Source organism: Bufo gargarizans, chromosome 6 (genome assembly GCF_014858855.1).
Source record: "Bufo gargarizans isolate SCDJY-AF-19 chromosome 6, ASM1485885v1, whole genome shotgun sequence".
Lineage (NCBI taxonomy): Eukaryota > Metazoa > Chordata > Amphibia > Anura > Bufonidae > Bufo > Bufo gargarizans.
The window spans coordinates 326,250,992-326,270,489 of NC_058085.1; the positions used below are offsets into that span (position 1 = coordinate 326,250,992).

The 19,498-nt window shown below is 44.9% G+C and overlaps 1 protein-coding gene across 1 annotated transcript in view; it reads right to left on the minus strand.

Annotated features, from left to right (window-relative positions):
- LOC122941181 (arsenite methyltransferase-like) overlaps positions 1 to 19,088 on the minus strand; it is a 45,616-nt gene extending 26,528 nt beyond the window's left edge. Inside the window, 5 exon segments of the mRNA XM_044298228.1 lie at positions 3,608 to 3,758; positions 5,082 to 5,209; positions 6,699 to 6,753; positions 8,767 to 8,928; positions 19,046 to 19,088. Of these exon segments, the coding sequence (XP_044154163.1) occupies positions 3,608 to 3,758; positions 5,082 to 5,209; positions 6,699 to 6,753; positions 8,767 to 8,928; positions 19,046 to 19,059 (510 nt within the window). The 5' untranslated portion in view covers positions 19,060 to 19,088.
- Between the last annotated feature and the right edge of the window lie 410 nt (positions 19,089 to 19,498).

The window sequence follows — 19,498 nt, forward strand, 5'->3', positions numbered from 1 at the left end:
TCCGAAACACGTCTGGTGAAGGCTGATGTGAGGAATATGGATTAATATTTACTGTCAGCCTTGTCCTCACACCCACCAGTTTTCTAAAAGCTGGCAGAGGAAATCAAGCTCCACAGGGGGGCCCTGCTTCAAAGCCGAAGCCAGTTAGTAGAAAACTCCTAGCAGGCCACCTTTTGTTACATTTCACACCTCCAGTCAGACAGCGCGGATCCTGTAGGAAAACCCCCCTTTAGGAGGTATCAGCCCTTGCCAGGATCAATGCTACCTCCCAGACATGTTGGCACCTACATTTCATAAGGAATTATGAATTGCCCGGCCATCGCAGGAGCAAACCGGATACATATTTGTCCCGGTGGCCACGATGAACGTGCCCATGTTCTTGGTTTGATGGTGGGATGCCAGGGAAGGGAGATATACATATCTCCCCACAGAAACCAACTAACGGTATCATGTTTGGACTCTAGTTGTAGCAGGAACCCAGATGGATCCGTTGGTCCCAGAACCATCTCCCTGTGACCTTCTGGACTGGAGCTATGCACCCTAAAGGGTTTTGTGGGTCATTTGCAGCCAGTCCAGCAGAGAAGGGGGTAGACCCCTTCCAAAGGCCGGGAGGGAGGGGCTGGCTACAGGTTAAAAGGCTTGTGCCAGCAAGCGGGCGCGTTTTCTCTCTTAAAAAGGGTCACATCGTGTAAGGTGTTTAGGGGGACCCAGGAACTAGCTGAGATCACTGGCCTTCATGTGACTACAGCAAAGAACACACCACAACAGAAATAAACTTTCATCTTACCCGGTAACTGACTTTTGCTCTGCTTAATCCTGTTGTACCTACATAACCTGTATATGTAACCTCAGACCACTGTATATATTTTCTGTGTATATTGTGTTAAATCTGGTGTGCCCTTAAGGCGATTAATTATATAATTTAATCTTGTACTATCTTGTATCTCTATCACGAATCCCCAGGTCTGTGTTTCGGCCTAGTTATAAACTACCGCGGGTTGGTTTCTCACCCTATAAAATCCTGTTAGCGGACCGGGCTTATATCAAACGAGAAGCTGGTGGCAGTTACCCAGGCTGAGACAGCGCTGTTTTCACTGTGGCAGTGAAAAGGCTTTCTCAGCTTGTTGCCTCTCTGTGCCCGCGTGGAAGGAGGCGTTTGTGTAAACTGTACCAAGCTGACCTTACCTGCTCCTCTGGAGGGCGTAACGTCACACTTTGGTAACCCGTGACCATACCGCGTCTCGTGAGCTTGACGTAGGTGATGCCAAGTGGGCGCGAGGCATTGCTTCCACCAATATGTGAAGAATACAAAGTGGGATCGAAATACTAGTGTGTGTGAGTGTGAGACCCATACTACCAGACACTAAAGACGACCAGCAGTACCTTTTGCCGCTGGAGTCTTAAGATCAGCTCAACACTAGACAGTCTGAGTGCAAATACAATAAGGCTTCACCTGGCAGGTGGCACGGCCTCCCTTGGATTCAGACCTGCAGAGGGAGGTCTGGGACCAAGCACAGTTGTGCCAGGAAATGGTCCAACAGGGCTCACCAGAGGCCTAGAGATCGACAATTTGTGGTACCCTATCCATTCAGGGCGGAGTTTTTATGGCTGGTGAATGAGATTCCGATGGCCAGATACCCAGGGTCCCCGGGCAGGCAGGGAAGCTGGGAGAGTGGATGCCAGCTCATCCTGGCTCACCCTCCAGGACAAGCAGGTGATCTCCTTCCTGGGCACCGCCGGGTACTATAGGGAGTTTGCACCCCACTATAGTAGTCTGGCGAGCTTCCAGGCGCTGAAGGACGCCCTTTCCAGCTTCCCGATACTACAAGCAGCCGACTTCGCGCGGCCGTTTCTAGTACCAACTGATGCCAGTAATTGTGGCCTCAGTGTCAGGCTCAGTCCGGGTGACTCCTTGAGTCAGATACGAATGGGAGGTTGATTTCTCACCCTATAAAATCTTGTTAACAGACCGGGCTTATATCAAATGAGAAGCTGGTGGTAGTTACCCAAGCTGAAACAGCGCTGTTATCACTGCGACAGTGAAAAGGCTTTCTCAGCTTCTTGCCTCTCTGTGCCCGCGTGGAAGGAGGTGTCTGTGTAAACTGTACCAAGCTGACCTTACCTGCTCCTCTGGAGGGCATAACGTCACGCTTTGGTAACCCGTGACCATACCACGTCTTGTGAGTTCGACGTGACGTCAAGTGGGCGCGAGGTGTGGTATTCTTCACAGCTGATAAGAGGACAGTGTGGACGGCGACTTACAAGGAAGTTATAAAGACAACGATTGATTGATACCTGACCTGGAGTAGCAGCGAATACATTGTGAACAAAGCTGGGAGCAGCACGAGTTCAAGATGGCGAAGGCTCAGTCGGCAGCTGATTACATAAGCCGCAACCTCAGAAGATACCTCACATCCATGAGTAATACAAATCTGTCCTGTTGTAATGTGAACATTGCAGGACAACAATATAACGTGTGCACACTCTAGTTGCTACAATACAGTTATATGTGAATTTACCGCCATAAGGAGTGTTAATTATAATCGGAATACGGACACAGTATCTGAAACGTGGGACAAACATAAACTTTGTCGACACAAGAAACGCCTAAGTATAGACACAACAGCAAATGACACATACTGTAGGTCCTGTGGGGCCAGCTGTGGATAAAGTGTCTATTATATCAACACGAAACAAAATCTACTATTGTTTACAACTGAAACGCTGTCCAATCATATGTCCGAACAATTTTCAGCCTATTGTTTTTCGTTTTTTCATAAATTTTTCTATTGAATTTTATTTTTCATGCAAGAGTCCGCATGAGGGATCTGGGTCATTCTCTATGTAATGATTATTAACACAAAGCGCTTTTGGTATATGAATTAGAAAGGAAATTAGGTTTATACCAAATAGGGATATATTTATTATTTTCTAAAGCTGATTCAGCTTAGTCCCTGTAGGAAGGGTATAGCTGAAGGGGAGGAGCTTACACTTTGTGTGCTTAGTGCCCGCCTCCTAGCGGCAACAGCTATACCCATGTCAAGCCTGTGTCCCCCAATGATACAAATGAGAAAGACAGTTGCTAGGGCTTGTCTGTCTCTGGCTAAGAAGACAGGAAGACGGAGGGGCGGTCCTTCACACTGCATGCCTGCATTAGGCTTCAGAGTCAGTAGGCGTGTCTCTCAGTAATCCAATCTGATTGGCTGGCAGGGAGCTGCTGGCTACAGCAAGTGTGTATGGGAAGTGAGGGAAAGCAGTTTTGGCCTCAGAGAACTGGCAGAGAAGCCATCTTGAGAATATCCTCATATTGTAAATGTTTAAACAGCCGGCTCGTAACTAAGGGAAAAACTCAAGGAAAACAGTGGTATGTGAAGAAACTAAAGATTGCTTTAAGCATAATGCTGCTGCAAACATGACAGTTACCCTTTAAACCTTATCCAGTGAGGAAGCCTATTTTCATTAGGTCCCTCCAAGAACGTAGGTTAAACCAGCTCCACTTAGTGAGCTATTATGATCTTTAATGCACCACTTGCGAAGGGGCATTTTTTGTAACCTTGTCAGAATGTGTTTAAAATTACTACTGTTATTGCACTGTGACAAACCTTACCTGCTCATCAGTCATGTCCACTCCCGTAACGTGTCCCTTGGGTCCAACCAGCATACTTAGTACATAGCAGTCTCTGCCACTACCACTGCCCAGGTCCAGAATCCTGCAGTTCTCCAAGCATTCAGGTACCACAAGTCCACAGCCATAGTAGCTAAACAAGAAGCACAGCTGTCAACCACCTCGTAGAGAAACTACACTAGCAGAACTGTTTTGAGTTTTAATGACCGGCATACCAGGACTGCTTAGGAACCAGATGAGGGTAATGCCAAAAGACTGTCTAGGTGTCATACAATCATAGGGTATGAGCTGTCATACCTTTTTTGTTTGAGCTCTACTGATAAGTGCAATTAACTATGCTTTTCAGTACAGAGGACTCACACATACACTGCAAGTTATATGTATCTTTATCATGGCAGCCTATGGGCACATATGCAACTGTATGATATAGGACTTATAATGGAAAAATAAGGGAGCATCTCAAATAGGCTCTATGGAAAGAACACTCCTGGTAATACTAATATGAATGCCTAGTGCATACCCTGAGAGGTAGTAAATGAGAACTATTCTCTCTCCTAGAATCCCTATGTCCTACACTACCCTATCAGATCCTGTCTTAGCTGTAAGACTGTGTAATAGAAGAATAAAGGATGGAACTGAGCATGTGCGACCAGCTCAGTGATGTTACTGAGGTGGATGGAGAAATTAGGAAAAGAACAAACAGCAGGTGGCGCAATACAGATATATTTTATAGAATAACAGTACAGTGGCTACATGCAATTACAAAAGTATTCAGATCCATGTGCTCCTTTAAAAAATGTAGAATATTTTTAATGTGACAACCCCTTTAATAAATTAGTTTACACTACGGTTGCAAACTAGCTGTCATTTATACTAGCCACACACTTGCCAACAATCTAATTCCTATAAAGGCTGTTAGATGCACTATGATGTTGGAAAATAGATTGCCCAGGATTGGAGGCTATAATTTTCAGGCTCCTGGGCCTGATGCAAATTTGTAAGAGGGGCCCTAACATGCTATGTGCCATATACTGTATAGAATACCGGTGTCTATTTATTTTGCAGAGTTAGCTTTAGAGCCCCATTTAGGTACCCGAAGGTCAACATTTGGCCCAAGATTCTTTCAAAGTGACTACGGAGGTGGACAGGTACATTCAACCAGGGGTGGATTGAGAATTTAAAGTGGCCCTGGAAAAAATACTAAAAGTGGCACCGTTTTGTAGTCGGGTCCAAATTAATGGAAGGCAGGGCCAACACAAGTAGGCACGGCCAGCAATACCACCCTAACAGAGCCAAAGACCACAGTCCATCACAAAATATTGACCCAAAAACTTTTAGTTGCCGGCCGTGAGGAGAGCTCAGGCGGCCCCTTGGGCATCAGCCCACTGGGAAATTGCTGTAAGGTCTATGGCCAATCCGCCCTGGCATTCAACCAACTTTGCTTTAGATTCCTTACCGTGAGGAAACCTCATCATGAACTTCTGTCAGTGCATCCCGTATGAATTTCGGCACTGGCTTGGATGGGGTTACACAGGCATTGGTTTTCAAATCCTTGGAATTCTGTAAGAGTTTCCCATAATATTCCTATATGATTAGCAGAAATAATATCTATAAATAAACAGTCATACAAAACAAAAAAGTTGCTTCAACTTTGGGGATTGAAACATTTCTAACTCTAAATTCACAAAAATTGGACTGTGTTTTAAGTTTGCAGGATGGAAGATATAAAACCTTCAAATCTCCAGACAAGAGTTGCAGCAAGGGCTTGTAGGTAATACAAATGAACCTATGAAGTGGTCAAGGACAAGGTCTGTAACATTTCTACTGCAGTAAGTGAGGTGTTTTGTCCATATATACCTCATGCATACATGAATGTTAACCAGGCGGACTCTAACAAAAAAGTATTCATCTTGAAATACCATCCCTATGCCACAAGACTTACATGCTTATTACACGTGGCTGTTTAAAGTGCAAGCAATACACATAGATTAAAGTAGTAATTCTGGCGCTATTTTACCACCCATCGTAACTGCTCTCCACTCACATAAACTATTTTAATGTGTTGACTGGCTGATTGATGGCAGCCCTCACCCCCATTACATTTGTCATACATGAAGTCTCACCCCCATTACCTTTTTCATACATGAAAAAAAACTGAAACTGGTTTATTATGGATGTTTTTTACCAAACTAATGCCATATCAAAGGACGTTGATGACTCACTATTGGGTAGATCCCATAGGGAGCAAAACTCATTGATCTGTACAGAAGAGGTGGACACAGACTCTAGTAGAAAGTCTGCAGTTAATCCTTCTTGTGTGATACAAAGCAAAAAACACTCTAAAAGTAAAGTTTTAGGACATGGTTTTAAGCACCTACTGTAAGCATAAAGCTGGCCACATATGGGCTCATTTTTCTGTATGGCCCAATGATCTGTCCAATATTCAAGACATATGGAAAGGGGGAGCTCAGTGTCAGGCTGGAGTTCCCTGGGACCACCAGTCGAAATTATTCTTGAGGCCCAACACATATCTCATCAATACGTTTAATAGGTTTTGAATCAAATAAATATAGCCCTGAGGTAAGTGATTGGCTCCAAAGACAGCCAAATCGTTTTTTTTTCCTCTTGAATTTTTGGGGCCCATTTTGGTATCAGAGCCTGGGCCCACCAGAGGATTCTCTGGTACTCTGGGGGACCAGTCTGACCACTGTGGGTGCTAATGAGATCTGTAAACAATTTCAACAATCCTTTATTTTTTTTCATAAAAAAAGGAACAATGAGATGGATCCCTGTTGTGCCAGCAGATGCAATGGGGGTTCCAAGGCTAGTGTTGGTGGGTACGGTGGTCTATGGACAGAGATACTGCTTTACAGACAGATGTAAATACGTTATTTTTAGCAATTTTCACAGCATGGATTGTCAGTTCAATCAATTTGGTACATACATTAGTTACAAAAATAATGTGAAATTAAATAAGGGGATGTTTTTTCTTTGTGTTATAGTGATTTTGAATAGAAAAGGAAAGCACTATGTGAGCACATGAGATAAAGTGTTGGATCACGGTCAGTAATACCTTGACATCTTCATGGATCTGAAGACCTTGGGAGCAACAGCTGGATGTAGGAGAACTAGACAAATCAACATTAAGAGAACATTAGAAATCTACAAGGCTTAACTTTTAATGTGTTGATATTTCACCTTTGTAACCAGTTCATGAAAACAAAACACTAAGGCCCTGTTTACCCAAGGTTGGTAGTATGGTGGCTATTGAAGCGACCCTCTGGTTCAAGAAAAAAAAAATGACATTACATGAGGAACAAACAGAATATTTATATGGTGACCTCCTTTCTATTTTTTTTTTGTTGAAGATCCATCGATTCCCATACTCTTCTTCTGTCATCCAAGATGGCCATACCGCTTCTCAGACTGCTCTAATGCATACTGTGTATTGGTAGCCAAAAACATTTCCTACTTGTCCAGCTCTGATCTTGGATTGGCCGGCACTCTTGATATGCATTGCTGGCCAAGCTAAGGGCTGCAGGAAGTGACTTAGACTACCAAGTGCACAGTACACATTGGATAGCAGAAGAGGAGCCCTGGAATTGGTGGATTTGCAGATAAAAAGGTGAAAAGGAGGCTACCATGTAAGTGTTCTGTTAGTTTCTCAGTTATTGTGAAGTTTTTCTTGAATCGGAGGGTTGCTGTAACTGCACGGCTATCGGGCAAAAAAAAAGAAAGCAACAAAAACTGAATAAAACAATACATCAGAGTGGGGCATCTTTTTGTATGACTCCTTCACATATGATTTTTACACAGTTCTTTCAGTAAAGTTACTTTCAAGAGACCTAATAAGGACTTGTTTTAGCGTTGTGGTTCTACTATACCAAACACTGGATCCCATACTGATCTAAAACTGATTTTGTAGAAGCCCTAGAGAGCACAGTGGCCATAATGCAGACACTAAGCTAAGCTTTATACATCTGTCTAATTTAAAGAATGTGAGTGATGGTGACTATAAAGGTCTAATTTGGTTGTTATTTTAATATATGTACATGTTTGTATGTACTTGCTCCTGATGAAGGGGTTTACACACCCCGAAACGCGTTGAGCTGTATGTCCACATTAAAGGAGCCAAAGTCTTCATCAATAATACTGAAGTGAAGCCTTTCCTTCCACACTGGGCAACCATCAGCATTTGAGATTCTACAGGCGATCCTGGCTTGGGGGGTTGTTGGTCCTTGCTGGTGTCTTGAGTTTATCCAGCGGGCAACCCCCCTGTGAAGTGAGTTAATTTATTATTAATATTTAGCATCATATGCCTAGAATTTTACGCATACTCCAGTATATATACATTAATCCAATGTGATTGTTGTTTACCAGCGAATCTCACAGTTGTTGATCCAATAGGGGGTCAATCGCTTGGTTTACCAATACCCATAGTTTTTTGGGTCACCTTTCTCACGGTTGTTGCCTCACAGCACTTAATTGCCAGCCAACACTCTCTAGATCACCCTGCTGGCCAATTTTATTCTTTTCTGAAACATTTTGGGATTTGGCGCCCTTTTATGGGGGTCAACTTTTCTGACTAGTCTTGTTTGGTCCACTGGTCCGCAGTGAACCATATAAGACCTTTATAGTCACCATCACTCACCTTTTATCTACACGCTGATCCCTTTCAGCGTAGCTACCCCTCTAGCTGCCTTTCCCTTTTTTGTACTTCACCATCTCGCTCTTATTCTCCCTTTTTCCCTACCCTCCATCCACTGGCGCCTCCAGTTTTATTCTATCTCTTGGAGTCTTCCACTAGATTGGATTAACCCTCGCTTTTTTCCTTTTCTTTATACATATAATTTAAAGAATAGCATTCCAGAATAAAGGAGCAGTAGTGAAATAAAGTAAATTAGAGAATAACAGGTATATAGAACATTAGCACAGAGGAAAGAGCTGGGGTGGTATGCAAAGATAAGTTAATATATATATAAATACAATGATAAAGAATTGGGATAACTTTCAGTTGTTGTCTAGACTAAATAAACTGAACATGCAGTGAGTGAGACAGTGCAGAAGAACTGGTATGCTGTTACAGTGGCAGCCGCGAGTCGCCGCTGTTCCACTTACCCCACCCAGCGGCACAGACCCACCTCCTGCTGCTCCAACTGCCGAGTCTCCTCTGTCCTCCCATGCATCCTGCAGCCTGCATGATGGCAAGGCCTCTCTTTCTCTGCCCACAGGGAACACGTGCTCCCTCTCTTCTTAAAAGGCCAGTGCATGCCCTAATCTTCACCAGACAACAGCTGGCAACCCTGGGGAGGGTACTTGAATAGGTTTTATAGGTTTACTAGTTTACTACTTCCTGCAAAGGTGTGTTGTATCATTTGTCTGCCCGTATACTGACTCCTGGCCATTTACTGGATATTGACCCTCCACTTCCTGACCTGACCTATGCCCGACCTCTGTATTGACCTGTTACTGCCTGCCCTGACCTCAGACTGTTTATTGTATTGCTAGTACTCTGTCTGCCCTGACCTCGGCATGTCTTTGACTATGGTTTTGCCTGATTCCTTGGTGCTCCACATCAGTGTCTCAGACCCCTTTGGCTCAGCTGTCAGCCACACAGAGACTGCTCCAGGAGTTAGTGGCCTGGTAGTTCCTCTGCAGTGAAGTCCAGATCCCTGTATAGAAGCTAAAGGGTGAAAAACAGGGGACCGCTAGGACAACACCCTTAGAATTAGCCCAAAGTCAAATCTATTGGAATATACAGTGGTTCCACACCCACTGCCAAAATATTTCCATATTGGAGAGAACTGCATGGCTATTGACAAAATACGAGTTTAGCTGGCTAGGTTTTCCTTCACCTCATGCTGCAAAAGTTTAGTCCTAGCTCTGTATTTAAATTCTTGGACCAAGGCAAAGTGGATTATTGGTGCCTCTTTGAGCACATGCTCAGATAACTCCCACCAGCTAATCATCAAATGTATAGCCCTTCTGTATACCACTTATGTGATCCTTATCGATTAGATGCCTAAGTGGTATATCCTGAGGAGAGCTGTCAGAGGCTGTAGACAGCTAGTGCTCTTTGTGCCTTCTGTTGTAACTCTTTATAAACATTTCATCAATGACCTACTGTATTTTTCACCCCATAAGACGCAGTTTCCCCCCCCCCCCCCAAAATGGGGGAAAATGCCCCTGCGTCTTATGGGGCGAATGCTGACAGTTTAACATCGCTGGCTGCGATGTACGAGCAAGCAGGGGAGGGACTGGGAGGAGGAGCTGGGGGCCGGCAATTGCGGCGGGGCGGTGCAGTCACTGTACTATAGCCCCGCCCCGCCAGTGCTGCACAAATATAAAATTTCTTATTCAATTAAAAGTGATTACACATGCCCCCTCACTCCTATTAGTACCGTACATCCTAACAGCTTCAGTAGAATGCCGGCAGGCAGGCTGGGCGGGCGGTAGCGTAACTCCCTGATGTCACGTGCCTGTGCCGCCTACTTTATGAATGAAGCAGGCGGCGCAGGCAAGTGACGTCAGTGAGTGACGCGCCGGCCGTCTGGCCTGCCTGCCGGCATTCTACTGAAGCTGTTAGGATGTACGGTACTAATAGGAGTGAGGGGGCATGTGTAATCACTTTTAATTGAATAAGACATTTTATATTTGTGCAGCACTGGAGCGGCGGGGGGGGGGGGATCTGTGGATAACATCCGTGCATGGCACAGTTAAGGGGTGGGGGTCTGTGGATGGCACTGTTATGGGCTGGGGGGGTCTGTGGATGGCACTGTTATGGGGTGGGGGGGTCTGTGGATGTCACATATATAACAGTGCCATACACAGATCCCCCCTGTAACAGTGCCAGCCACAGATCCCCCCCTGTAACAGTGTCCGTCATCCACAGATCCCCCCTGTAACAGTGTCCGTCATCCACAGATCCCCCCTGTAACAGTGTCCGTCATCCACAGATCCCCCCATAACAGTGTTCGTCATCCACAGATCCCCCCATACCAGTGTCCGTCATCCACAGATCCCCCATAACAGTGTCAGTCAGCCACAGATCCCCCATAACAGTGTCCGTCATCCACAGATCCCCAGTAATAGTGCCATCCACAGACCACCATTAGTTCCAAACCCACCAAAAGCACACCTTTTGGTTAAAAATATTTTTTTTCTTATTTTCCTCCCCAAAAACCTAGGTGCGTCTTATGGGCCGGTGCGTCTTATAGGGTTAAAAATACGGTAATTAAAAAATGCCAGTACCTCATTTTAAAAGGGTTGTTCTAGTTTATAAAAAGTTTATACAAGTCTATGCCTAAGAAGAGTTAAGGAAAAGGTATAATGCATACAGACAACCATGTTTCTATATTTTTTCCCTGCATCTCCAGCAGCACCACCACCACCACAAGAGTTGCCCATCATTCCTAATAGGGACAGGAAAAACTAAAGATTAAAAGTCTCTCCCCAGCCAACCACCACCAGTGCTTTCCTGGGAGCTTCTGTCGGGACACAGCAGCAGCAACAAGTCTATGGGGGTTCTCATCCATCCTCTCTCCTTTCTTCTGTCATTTTACTGCTCTTAAGCCCTTGACTTGCCAGGGTCTAGCCGACCTTCCCTGCGCCAAAGGCACTATGCCTGGCTGGCTTGCATGGGGCTTCCTATTCTTCTCAAAAACTTCCCTCGCCTTCGATGTGCAGTGTCCCAGGGGGTCAGTAGTGTATGCTGGGCTTTGTAGTGCAGATTGACCCACTAACCTGGGATCCACTGTCGTCTTCAATGGGGCAGATACTGGAACAGGCAGGTGATTAAAAGTTCGTGACGCCAGTGTCAATTAAACGGTGACACGCCGTGTATGGTATTGTAGAAGAATGAAGCAAGCACAGGATAGCCAACAAAAACTGGAACTTTACTGGATATCAGTTGTAATCATACATGGACGCAGTTGGAAGCGTCGTTCCATGAAAGACAGTTGGATTTACAGATGAATACAGGTGGTTCTTAGAAGGACAGAATGGCCGGTCTTAGCAATGTATAATACAGAGTGTTGATTGCAGGAGATGCAGTACAGGCGGCTTGCACACTATTCCTGACTGGTCCTGACACATGTGACTTTCTCTCCAAGGTCTAATGCCCTATAGCTGGCGTACCCTTGAAGCTGTCCTTATATAGTACCTCCTCTGTTATCTTGAGTACCTCTTGCTTTATCTGATCGGCCTCTGTGGTATTCTGTGTCCTGGCTGGTGCTTATGCTGTTTCCGCTACAATGGATGATGACTCAGGAGGGGAACCTTTTCCTTGGATCCGGAACCCGGTTACAGGGCCTTTACCACCCTCTCCTAGTCGGCAGGCTTCAGGCCTGCGCTCCTCTCACAGGCCCATAGCCTTGACTTTACTCAGACACAGGATCATCTCTGACTCCTTTTCCCACTGTCTGCCTGCTTACTACTTCCTGACTGGGCCTTATATAGACTAGGGCTCCCTAGCTCCCTCTAGTGACTCAGAGCTGGAATAACACCCTAGCCGGCCTGCACATGCATGTTTCACAGTAACAGGAAAATATATAGCAGTACATTGACAAGATGTTCTATACCAACCTCCCCATAAATACAGGGGGAACGACAATACCCAAGTGACCCTTCAGTAGTGACGGGGTATTACTCTCCCGTACACTACAGATGGGCCTCCCTACCCTTCCAGTTTGTGCCGCTGACATTTGCAATTCACATCAACCAAAAACTTTTTAATTTTCAGTTTTCAGTCCTCCGATTTGGAATTTCATCTGCTCAATGTACATTTACAAAGATTACGGCACATGTGGTTGTGGCCTTACACTAGCAAGGCATAAACATTTTACCTTACTTGGCTCATTACCGCAGTTGGCTACCCTTCTCTCTGTTCCCCTCAACAGAACTATTCCACTATTACACAGCTTGGGTTGGATGATGAACTATAAAGAATAGGATCTGTCTCCATCAACAATCGAGATCTTCCTGGGGATACTACTGGATTCTTAAAAAACAGATGTCTACCTCCATAGAAATGTATCAGCATCCAAAATGCAATTCTCCGCTTTCAGAGCACAACATTTTGCTCTATGAAAAAAAAACATGTCAATTCTGGGGACAGTGACATTATGCATTCCAGCAGTTCCATCGAGCCAGACACACTCAAGACTTATGCACTTCTCTCATCCTTTCCTGATGGGACAGGAATACAGCCAATTTACAATTATAGTTCTTTCTTACTAATCAGGTGAAGAAATCTCTTCAGTGGTTGACAACTACCAGAAATCTGAAGACATGGTTAGAGTGACAGCAGTCACCAAATAATCATGACCACAGATGCCAGATAAAGAGGATGAGGTACCCAAATCCTCAGTCATTCACTTCAATGTGTCTAGACTCTGGAAAACAGGTCTTGAACCTCAAACCTAAGGGAATTTACATGCAGTGCTGGAAAGTCTGAAGAAAGCAGAATCCATTTTTTGATGAAAAATGTCCATGTCCAGTCAGACAGTATGATGATGGTTGTCCACCTATGCCACCACAGGAGTTCGAAATATTTATCAGTAAAATAATTGTCTGAATGGACCCTCAAGTGGCCAGAGACAAGTTCTTGTTTCTCAGCTACTCACTTAAGGGGGAAAGAAAGCGGCCAGGTCGATTTTATGAGCAGTGTTCCAGATACTGGTTCTTCTACTGAGGTGGGGACCTTTTTGCCACAGGAAAACCACAAATAAGATCAGAACCTTCTTCTCTCTGACACAGTCCTCTACAGGTAGATGCCCTGACCTAGCCTTAGGAGTTCAGTCTAGCTTGTGCTTTTCCTTCCATTCCTTTTCTTCCAAAGGTGATACAGAAGAAAACGTCGGAGAACACCAAGATAATTCCGATTGCACCATTGTGGCAGAAAAGGGAGCTGGTTTGGACTTCTGAAAGAGCTTGCCATAGAAGATCTGGTGAAAATACCTGCAATCAGAGGACCTTCTACAATCAAGCTCCTGCATCTCATCCAGGCATTTGGAAGCTGAAATTGCCAGCTTGGGATTCTGAAGAGTCAATGTTTGCCAAGCATGGGACTTCATATCAGAGTTATTAGGACTCACAAACTGGTAACCTCAGTCATTCACCAAAGGTTATGGAAACCTTTGTAATCTGGTGTAGTAAAGGCATTCCAAGTCTGTTGGAACTGACGTTTCTCCAATCAGGCCTAGATAAAGGGCTAAAACCTAGCACCATGAATGTCCAGATTTCTGTGCTACGTGCCATTTGTTATGTAGATCTAGCAAAGCATCATTGGACTCAAAACAGACAAGAATAGGACATGATCTGTCCGTCTGACAAATGCCATCAGTTTGCATACGTTTTGACGGATCCGGCAGGCAGTTCCGGCGCTGGAACTGCCTGCCAGAATCCTCTGCCGCAAGTGTGAAAGTACCCTTAGTAGATGACCCCCATGGTTTCTACGAATCCTCCATGACTGTGCCAGGAAAAGTCGAGCTTGTTCCTTGCAGAGGAATAGGGGCTTTAAATACTGGAACACAATTCTACCAATACTCCAGTATACTGACAGTACTGCTTTGCATCCTTTCACTGCACTTTTGCACAAGTTATGCAGATACCTTACATCATTAGGGCATATTCACACGTTGAGGTAAGATCAAATCTTTTGCTGCAATTATGTCATAATCAAAAGCAAGTTGACCACGATAGGGGAGATATAACAAGACTGGCGGATCCATAAGCCAGTCTGGATCTCCCTGCGTTGGCGTGAGATGCGCCTGATTTGTTAAGAGGCAGATGCATCTCCGCCCTGCTGTGCGCCAGACACTGAAGCTACAGGCTGGCGTAGATTTCAGCTATAACTTCTGGCAAATGTTATAGTAAATATGGCAGTGGTGTGAAGCCACGCCCCTTCCGCTAAGCCACACCCCTTTCCCGGCACCATAATGTGCAACTTTTTTCTGCCACAATTGATAAATGTCCCCCAATGTGTAAACGCACCCATAGGCTGGAAATACACATAGGGGTAGATTTATCAGAACTGGTGTAAAGGAAAGTTGGCTTAGTTGCCCATAGCAACCAATCAGATTCCACCTTTCATTTTCCAAAGGAGCTCTGAAAAATGAAAGATGGATTCTGATTGGTTGCTAGGGGCAACTTAACTGGTTTTCCTATACATCAGTTTTGATAAGTCTCCCCCATACAGTTTTTGATGCAGTTTTTGTGCCAAAGCCAGAAATGGATCCAGCAGGAAGGGGAAGTTCTTCCTTTATATTTCCTTTTTTCTTTTGAATCCACTTCTAGCTTTGTCTCAAAAACCTGCAATGAAAACTGCATGTGTGAGCCCAGCCTTACAAATGCTCATTCACAGACACAGCAGCAGAGAGATATTACCTGCCCTGCGACATGACACGTTCTGTCTGCAGCAAAGGCTTCCTTTCCTCCCACAATGCACTGCAGCTTCATGGTTCCCTCCTCCCCCTGTCCCTATACATTGCCCATGGACTCAGTAACCTCTGCAGCGCTCTGTAATAAAGTCCTCTGCCTGGTATGCATTGTATGCTGGTAGTGTATGGTGTATACAGGGCGGATCCCTGTTCTTTAACCTCTTTCATTTCAGAACTTGTGCTGACGGGCAGGCAATGCTAGGGTTTGTAGTTCTCCGGGACTAGAGAGCCAGTGTCTCTGATTCCTATAATCTATGCTGTATGCATTGTATATAGTGAGCTTCTGTCTCTTTACGGTTACGGAAGTAAACACGTAGGGAGCCATTTATCAAACCTGCTATGCCCGTTTGGTGGCAGAAAAAAATCCTGTCCACATGTGACATTTGGTGTATTTATTTGCGACCTTCGCCACCTTTAAGTCACATTTATGATGTGCAGCTTTTCAAAAAGTCACATCTCCACTCCAGGTAACCCCCTGGCATACTTTTACAGACATAAGCTACTTTCACATTAGCGTTTTCAATTCCGCTATTGAGATCAATCATAGGATCTCAATAGCGGAAGAAAACGCTTCAGTTTTGTTCCCATTCATTGTCAATGGGGACAAAACCGAACTGAACTAAACGGAATTCACCAAAATGCATTCCATTCCGTTTGGTTGCGCTCCCATCGTGGACAAAATAACGCTGCAAGCAGCGGAGCAAGACGGATCCGTCCTGGCACACAATTTAAGTCAATGGAGACGGATCCGTTTTCTCTGACACAATAGAAAACTGATCCGTCCCCCATTGACTTTCAATAGTGTTCATGACGGATCCGTCATGGCTATAGAAGACATAATACAACGGGATCTGTTCATGACGGATGCATGCGGTTGTATTATGGTAACAGAAGCGTTTTTGCAGATCCATGACGGATCCGCAAAAAAACGCTAATGTGAAAGTAGCCTATAGGTGTACACCACATTGCACTTGCGCCAAATCTATTATTACTGTGCGCCATTTGATACATTTGCCGCAACCTCACAAAGCAAAGACAGACAAAACTGACATCAAAACCTCCGCAAATGATACATTTCCCCCCATATTCAGTTCACTTATGTGCTGGGATAATTTAATGGGGTTGTCTCATCTTAGACATTGGGGGCATATCCCACCTCTGTGAGCTGCACCTATCCTTAGAACAAAGCCTGCAGCCCTGCAAAGTGACGGAGGGTGCACCCATTCATTTTAATGGGACTTAGCATACCGCTATTTTCGGCACTCCTATAGGTATGAATGGAGGGCTGTCTGCATAGGGAAAGACTCTGCTGACAAGGGGAGTGAAAACACCCAGTTGTCAATTTAGCGTACGTGTACAAAGTCGATTTTGGGCATGACAAATGTTGCGCCCAAGTGTCTCAGTATAGCAGTGCTGACAAAAGAATGAATGGGTTAGGGTTAGGGTTAGGGTTAGGGTTAGGGTTAGGGTTAGGGTTTCAGAACTTGTGCTGACGGGCAGGCAATGCTAGGGTTTGTAGTTCTCCGGGACTAGAGAGCCAGTGTCTCTGATTCCTATAATCTATGCATTATATATAGTGAGCTTCTGTCTCTTTACGGTTACGGAAGTAAACACGTAGGGAGCCATTTATCAAACCTGTTATGCCCGTTTGGTGGCAGAAAAAAAATCTGTCCACATGTGACATTTGGTGTATTTATTTGCGACCTTCGCCACCTTTAAGTCACATTTATGATGTGCAGCTTTTCAAAAAGTCACATCTCCACTCCAGGTAACCCCCTGGCATACTTTTACAGACATAAGCTACTTTCACATTAGCGTTTTCAATTCCGCTATTGAGATCAATCATAGGATCTCAATAGCGGAAGAAAACGCTTCAGTTTTGTTCCCATTCATTGTCAATGGGGACAAAACCGAACTGAACTAAACGGAATTCACCAAAATGCATTCCATTCCGTTTGGTTGCGCTCCCATCGTGGACAAAATAACGCTGCAAGCAGCGGAGCAAGACGGATCCGTCCTGGCACACAATTTAAGTCAATGGAGACGGATCCGTTTTCTCTGACACAATAGAAAACTGATCCGTCCCCCATTGACTTTCAATAGTGTTCATGACGGATCCGTCATGGCTATAGAAGACATAATACAACGGGATCTGTTCATGACGGATGCATGCGGTTGTATTATGGTAACAGAAGCGTTTTTGCAGATCCATGACGGATCCGCAAAAAAACGCTAATGTGAAAGTAGCCTATAGGTGTACACCACATTGCACTTGCGCCAAATCTATTATTACTGTGCGCCATTTGATACATTTGCCGCAACCTCACAAAGCAAAGACAGACAAAACTGACATCAAAACCTCCGCAAATGATACATTTCCCCCCATATTCAGTTCACTTATGTGCTGGGATAATTTAATGGGGTTGTCTCATCTTAGACATTGGGGGCATATCCCACCTCTGTGAGCTGCACCTATACTTAGAACAAAGCCTGCAGCCCTGCAAAGTGACGGAGGGTGCACCCATTCATTTTAATGGGACTTAGCATACCGCTATTTTCGGCACTCCTATAGGTATGAATGGAGGGCTGTCTGCATAGGGAAAGACTCTGCTGACAAGGGGAGTGAAAACACCCAGTTGTCAATTTAGCGTACGTGTACAAAGTTGATTTTGGGCATGACAAATGTTGCGCCCAAGTGTCTCAGTATAGCAGTGCTGACAAAAGAATGAATGGAGTCACAGTGCGACTCTCGTATTTCTTGCAACCATGACACGTGAATTGCAAAAATCCAACGCTGCTGGATTTTTTGAGATTCGCGTGTCGCCGTTGCAGCAAACATGTGAGTCGCACTGTGACCCCTTTGATTCCTGTGGCAGCGCCATTACACTGTGATCTTTGGTTGTGCGACACCTGTCACGGACAAAATCGCTGTGTAGATGTACCACAATACATTGCTAGGAACGAAACAGAGGAACAGCATTAAGGCTCATGCACATGAACGTGTGCCGGCCGGGTGTGCCGAGAACCGCAAATTGCAGTTCGCAATGCACGGGCATCGACTGTGTGCCCACCGTCTACGGACTCGGACCCATTTATTTGAATGGGGTTCGTGATCCGCATCCGACGGTCTGCACTGCATTAAAGTAGTACATGCACTACATTTTTGCGGTGCAGAGGCACAGACAGAAAACCCACAGAAGCATGACGATACCTTACATCATTAGGGCATATTCACACGTTGAGGTAAGATCCCATTGTTTGCTGCAATTATGTCATAATCAAAAGAAAGTTGACCACAATAGGGGAGATATATCAAGACTGGCGGATCCATAAGCCAGTCTGGATCTCCCTGCGCTGGCACGAGATGCGCCTGATTTGTTAAGAGGCAGATGCATCTCCGCCCTGCTGTGCGCCAGACACTGAAGCTACAGGCTGGCGTAGATTTCAGCTATAACTTCTGCCACTTTCTGGCGAATGTTATAGTAAATATGGCAGTGGTGTGAAGCCACGCCCCTTCCGCTAAGCCACACCCCTTTCCCGGCACCATAATGTGCAACTTTTTTCTGCCACAATTGATAAATGTCCCCAATGTGTAAACGCACCCATAGGCTGGAAATACACATAGGGGTAGATTTATCAGAACTGGTGTAAAGGAAAGTTGGCTTAGTTGCCCATAGCAACCAATCAGATTCCACCTTTCATTTTCCAAAGGAGCTCTGAAAAATGAAAGATGGATTCTGATTGGTTGCTAGGGGCAACTTAACTGGTTTTTCTATACATCAGTTTTGATAAATCTCCCCCAAGCAGTTTTTGTGCCAAAGCCAGAAATGGATCCAGCAGGAAGGGGAAGTTCTTCCTTTAGATTTCCTTGTTCTTTTGAATCCACTTTTAGCTTTGTCTCAAAAACCTGCAATGAAAACTGCATGTGTGAGCCCAGCCTTACAAATGCTCATTCACAGACACAGCAGCAGAGAGATATTACCTGCTCTGCGACATGACACGTTCTGTCTGCAGCAAAGGCTTCCTTTCCTCCCACAATGCACTGCAGCTTCATGGTTCCCTCCTCCCCCCTATATATACATTGCCCATGGACTCAGTAACCTCTGCAGCGCTCTGTAATAAAGTCCTCTGCCTGGTATGCATTGTATGCTGGTAGTGTATGGTGTATACAGGGCGGATCCCTGTTCTTTAACCTCTTTCATTTCAGAACTTGTGCTGACGGCAGGCAATGCTAGGGTTTGTAGTTCATTTGGTGCAGTTATTTGCGACCTTTGGTGAGTCTCGCCACCTTTAAGTCACATTTATGATGTGCGGCTTTTCAAAAAGTCACATCTCCACTCCAGGTAACCCCCTGGCATACTTTTACGGACATAGGCTACTTTCACATTAGCGTTTTCAATTCCGCTATTGAGACCCATCATAGGATCTCAATAGC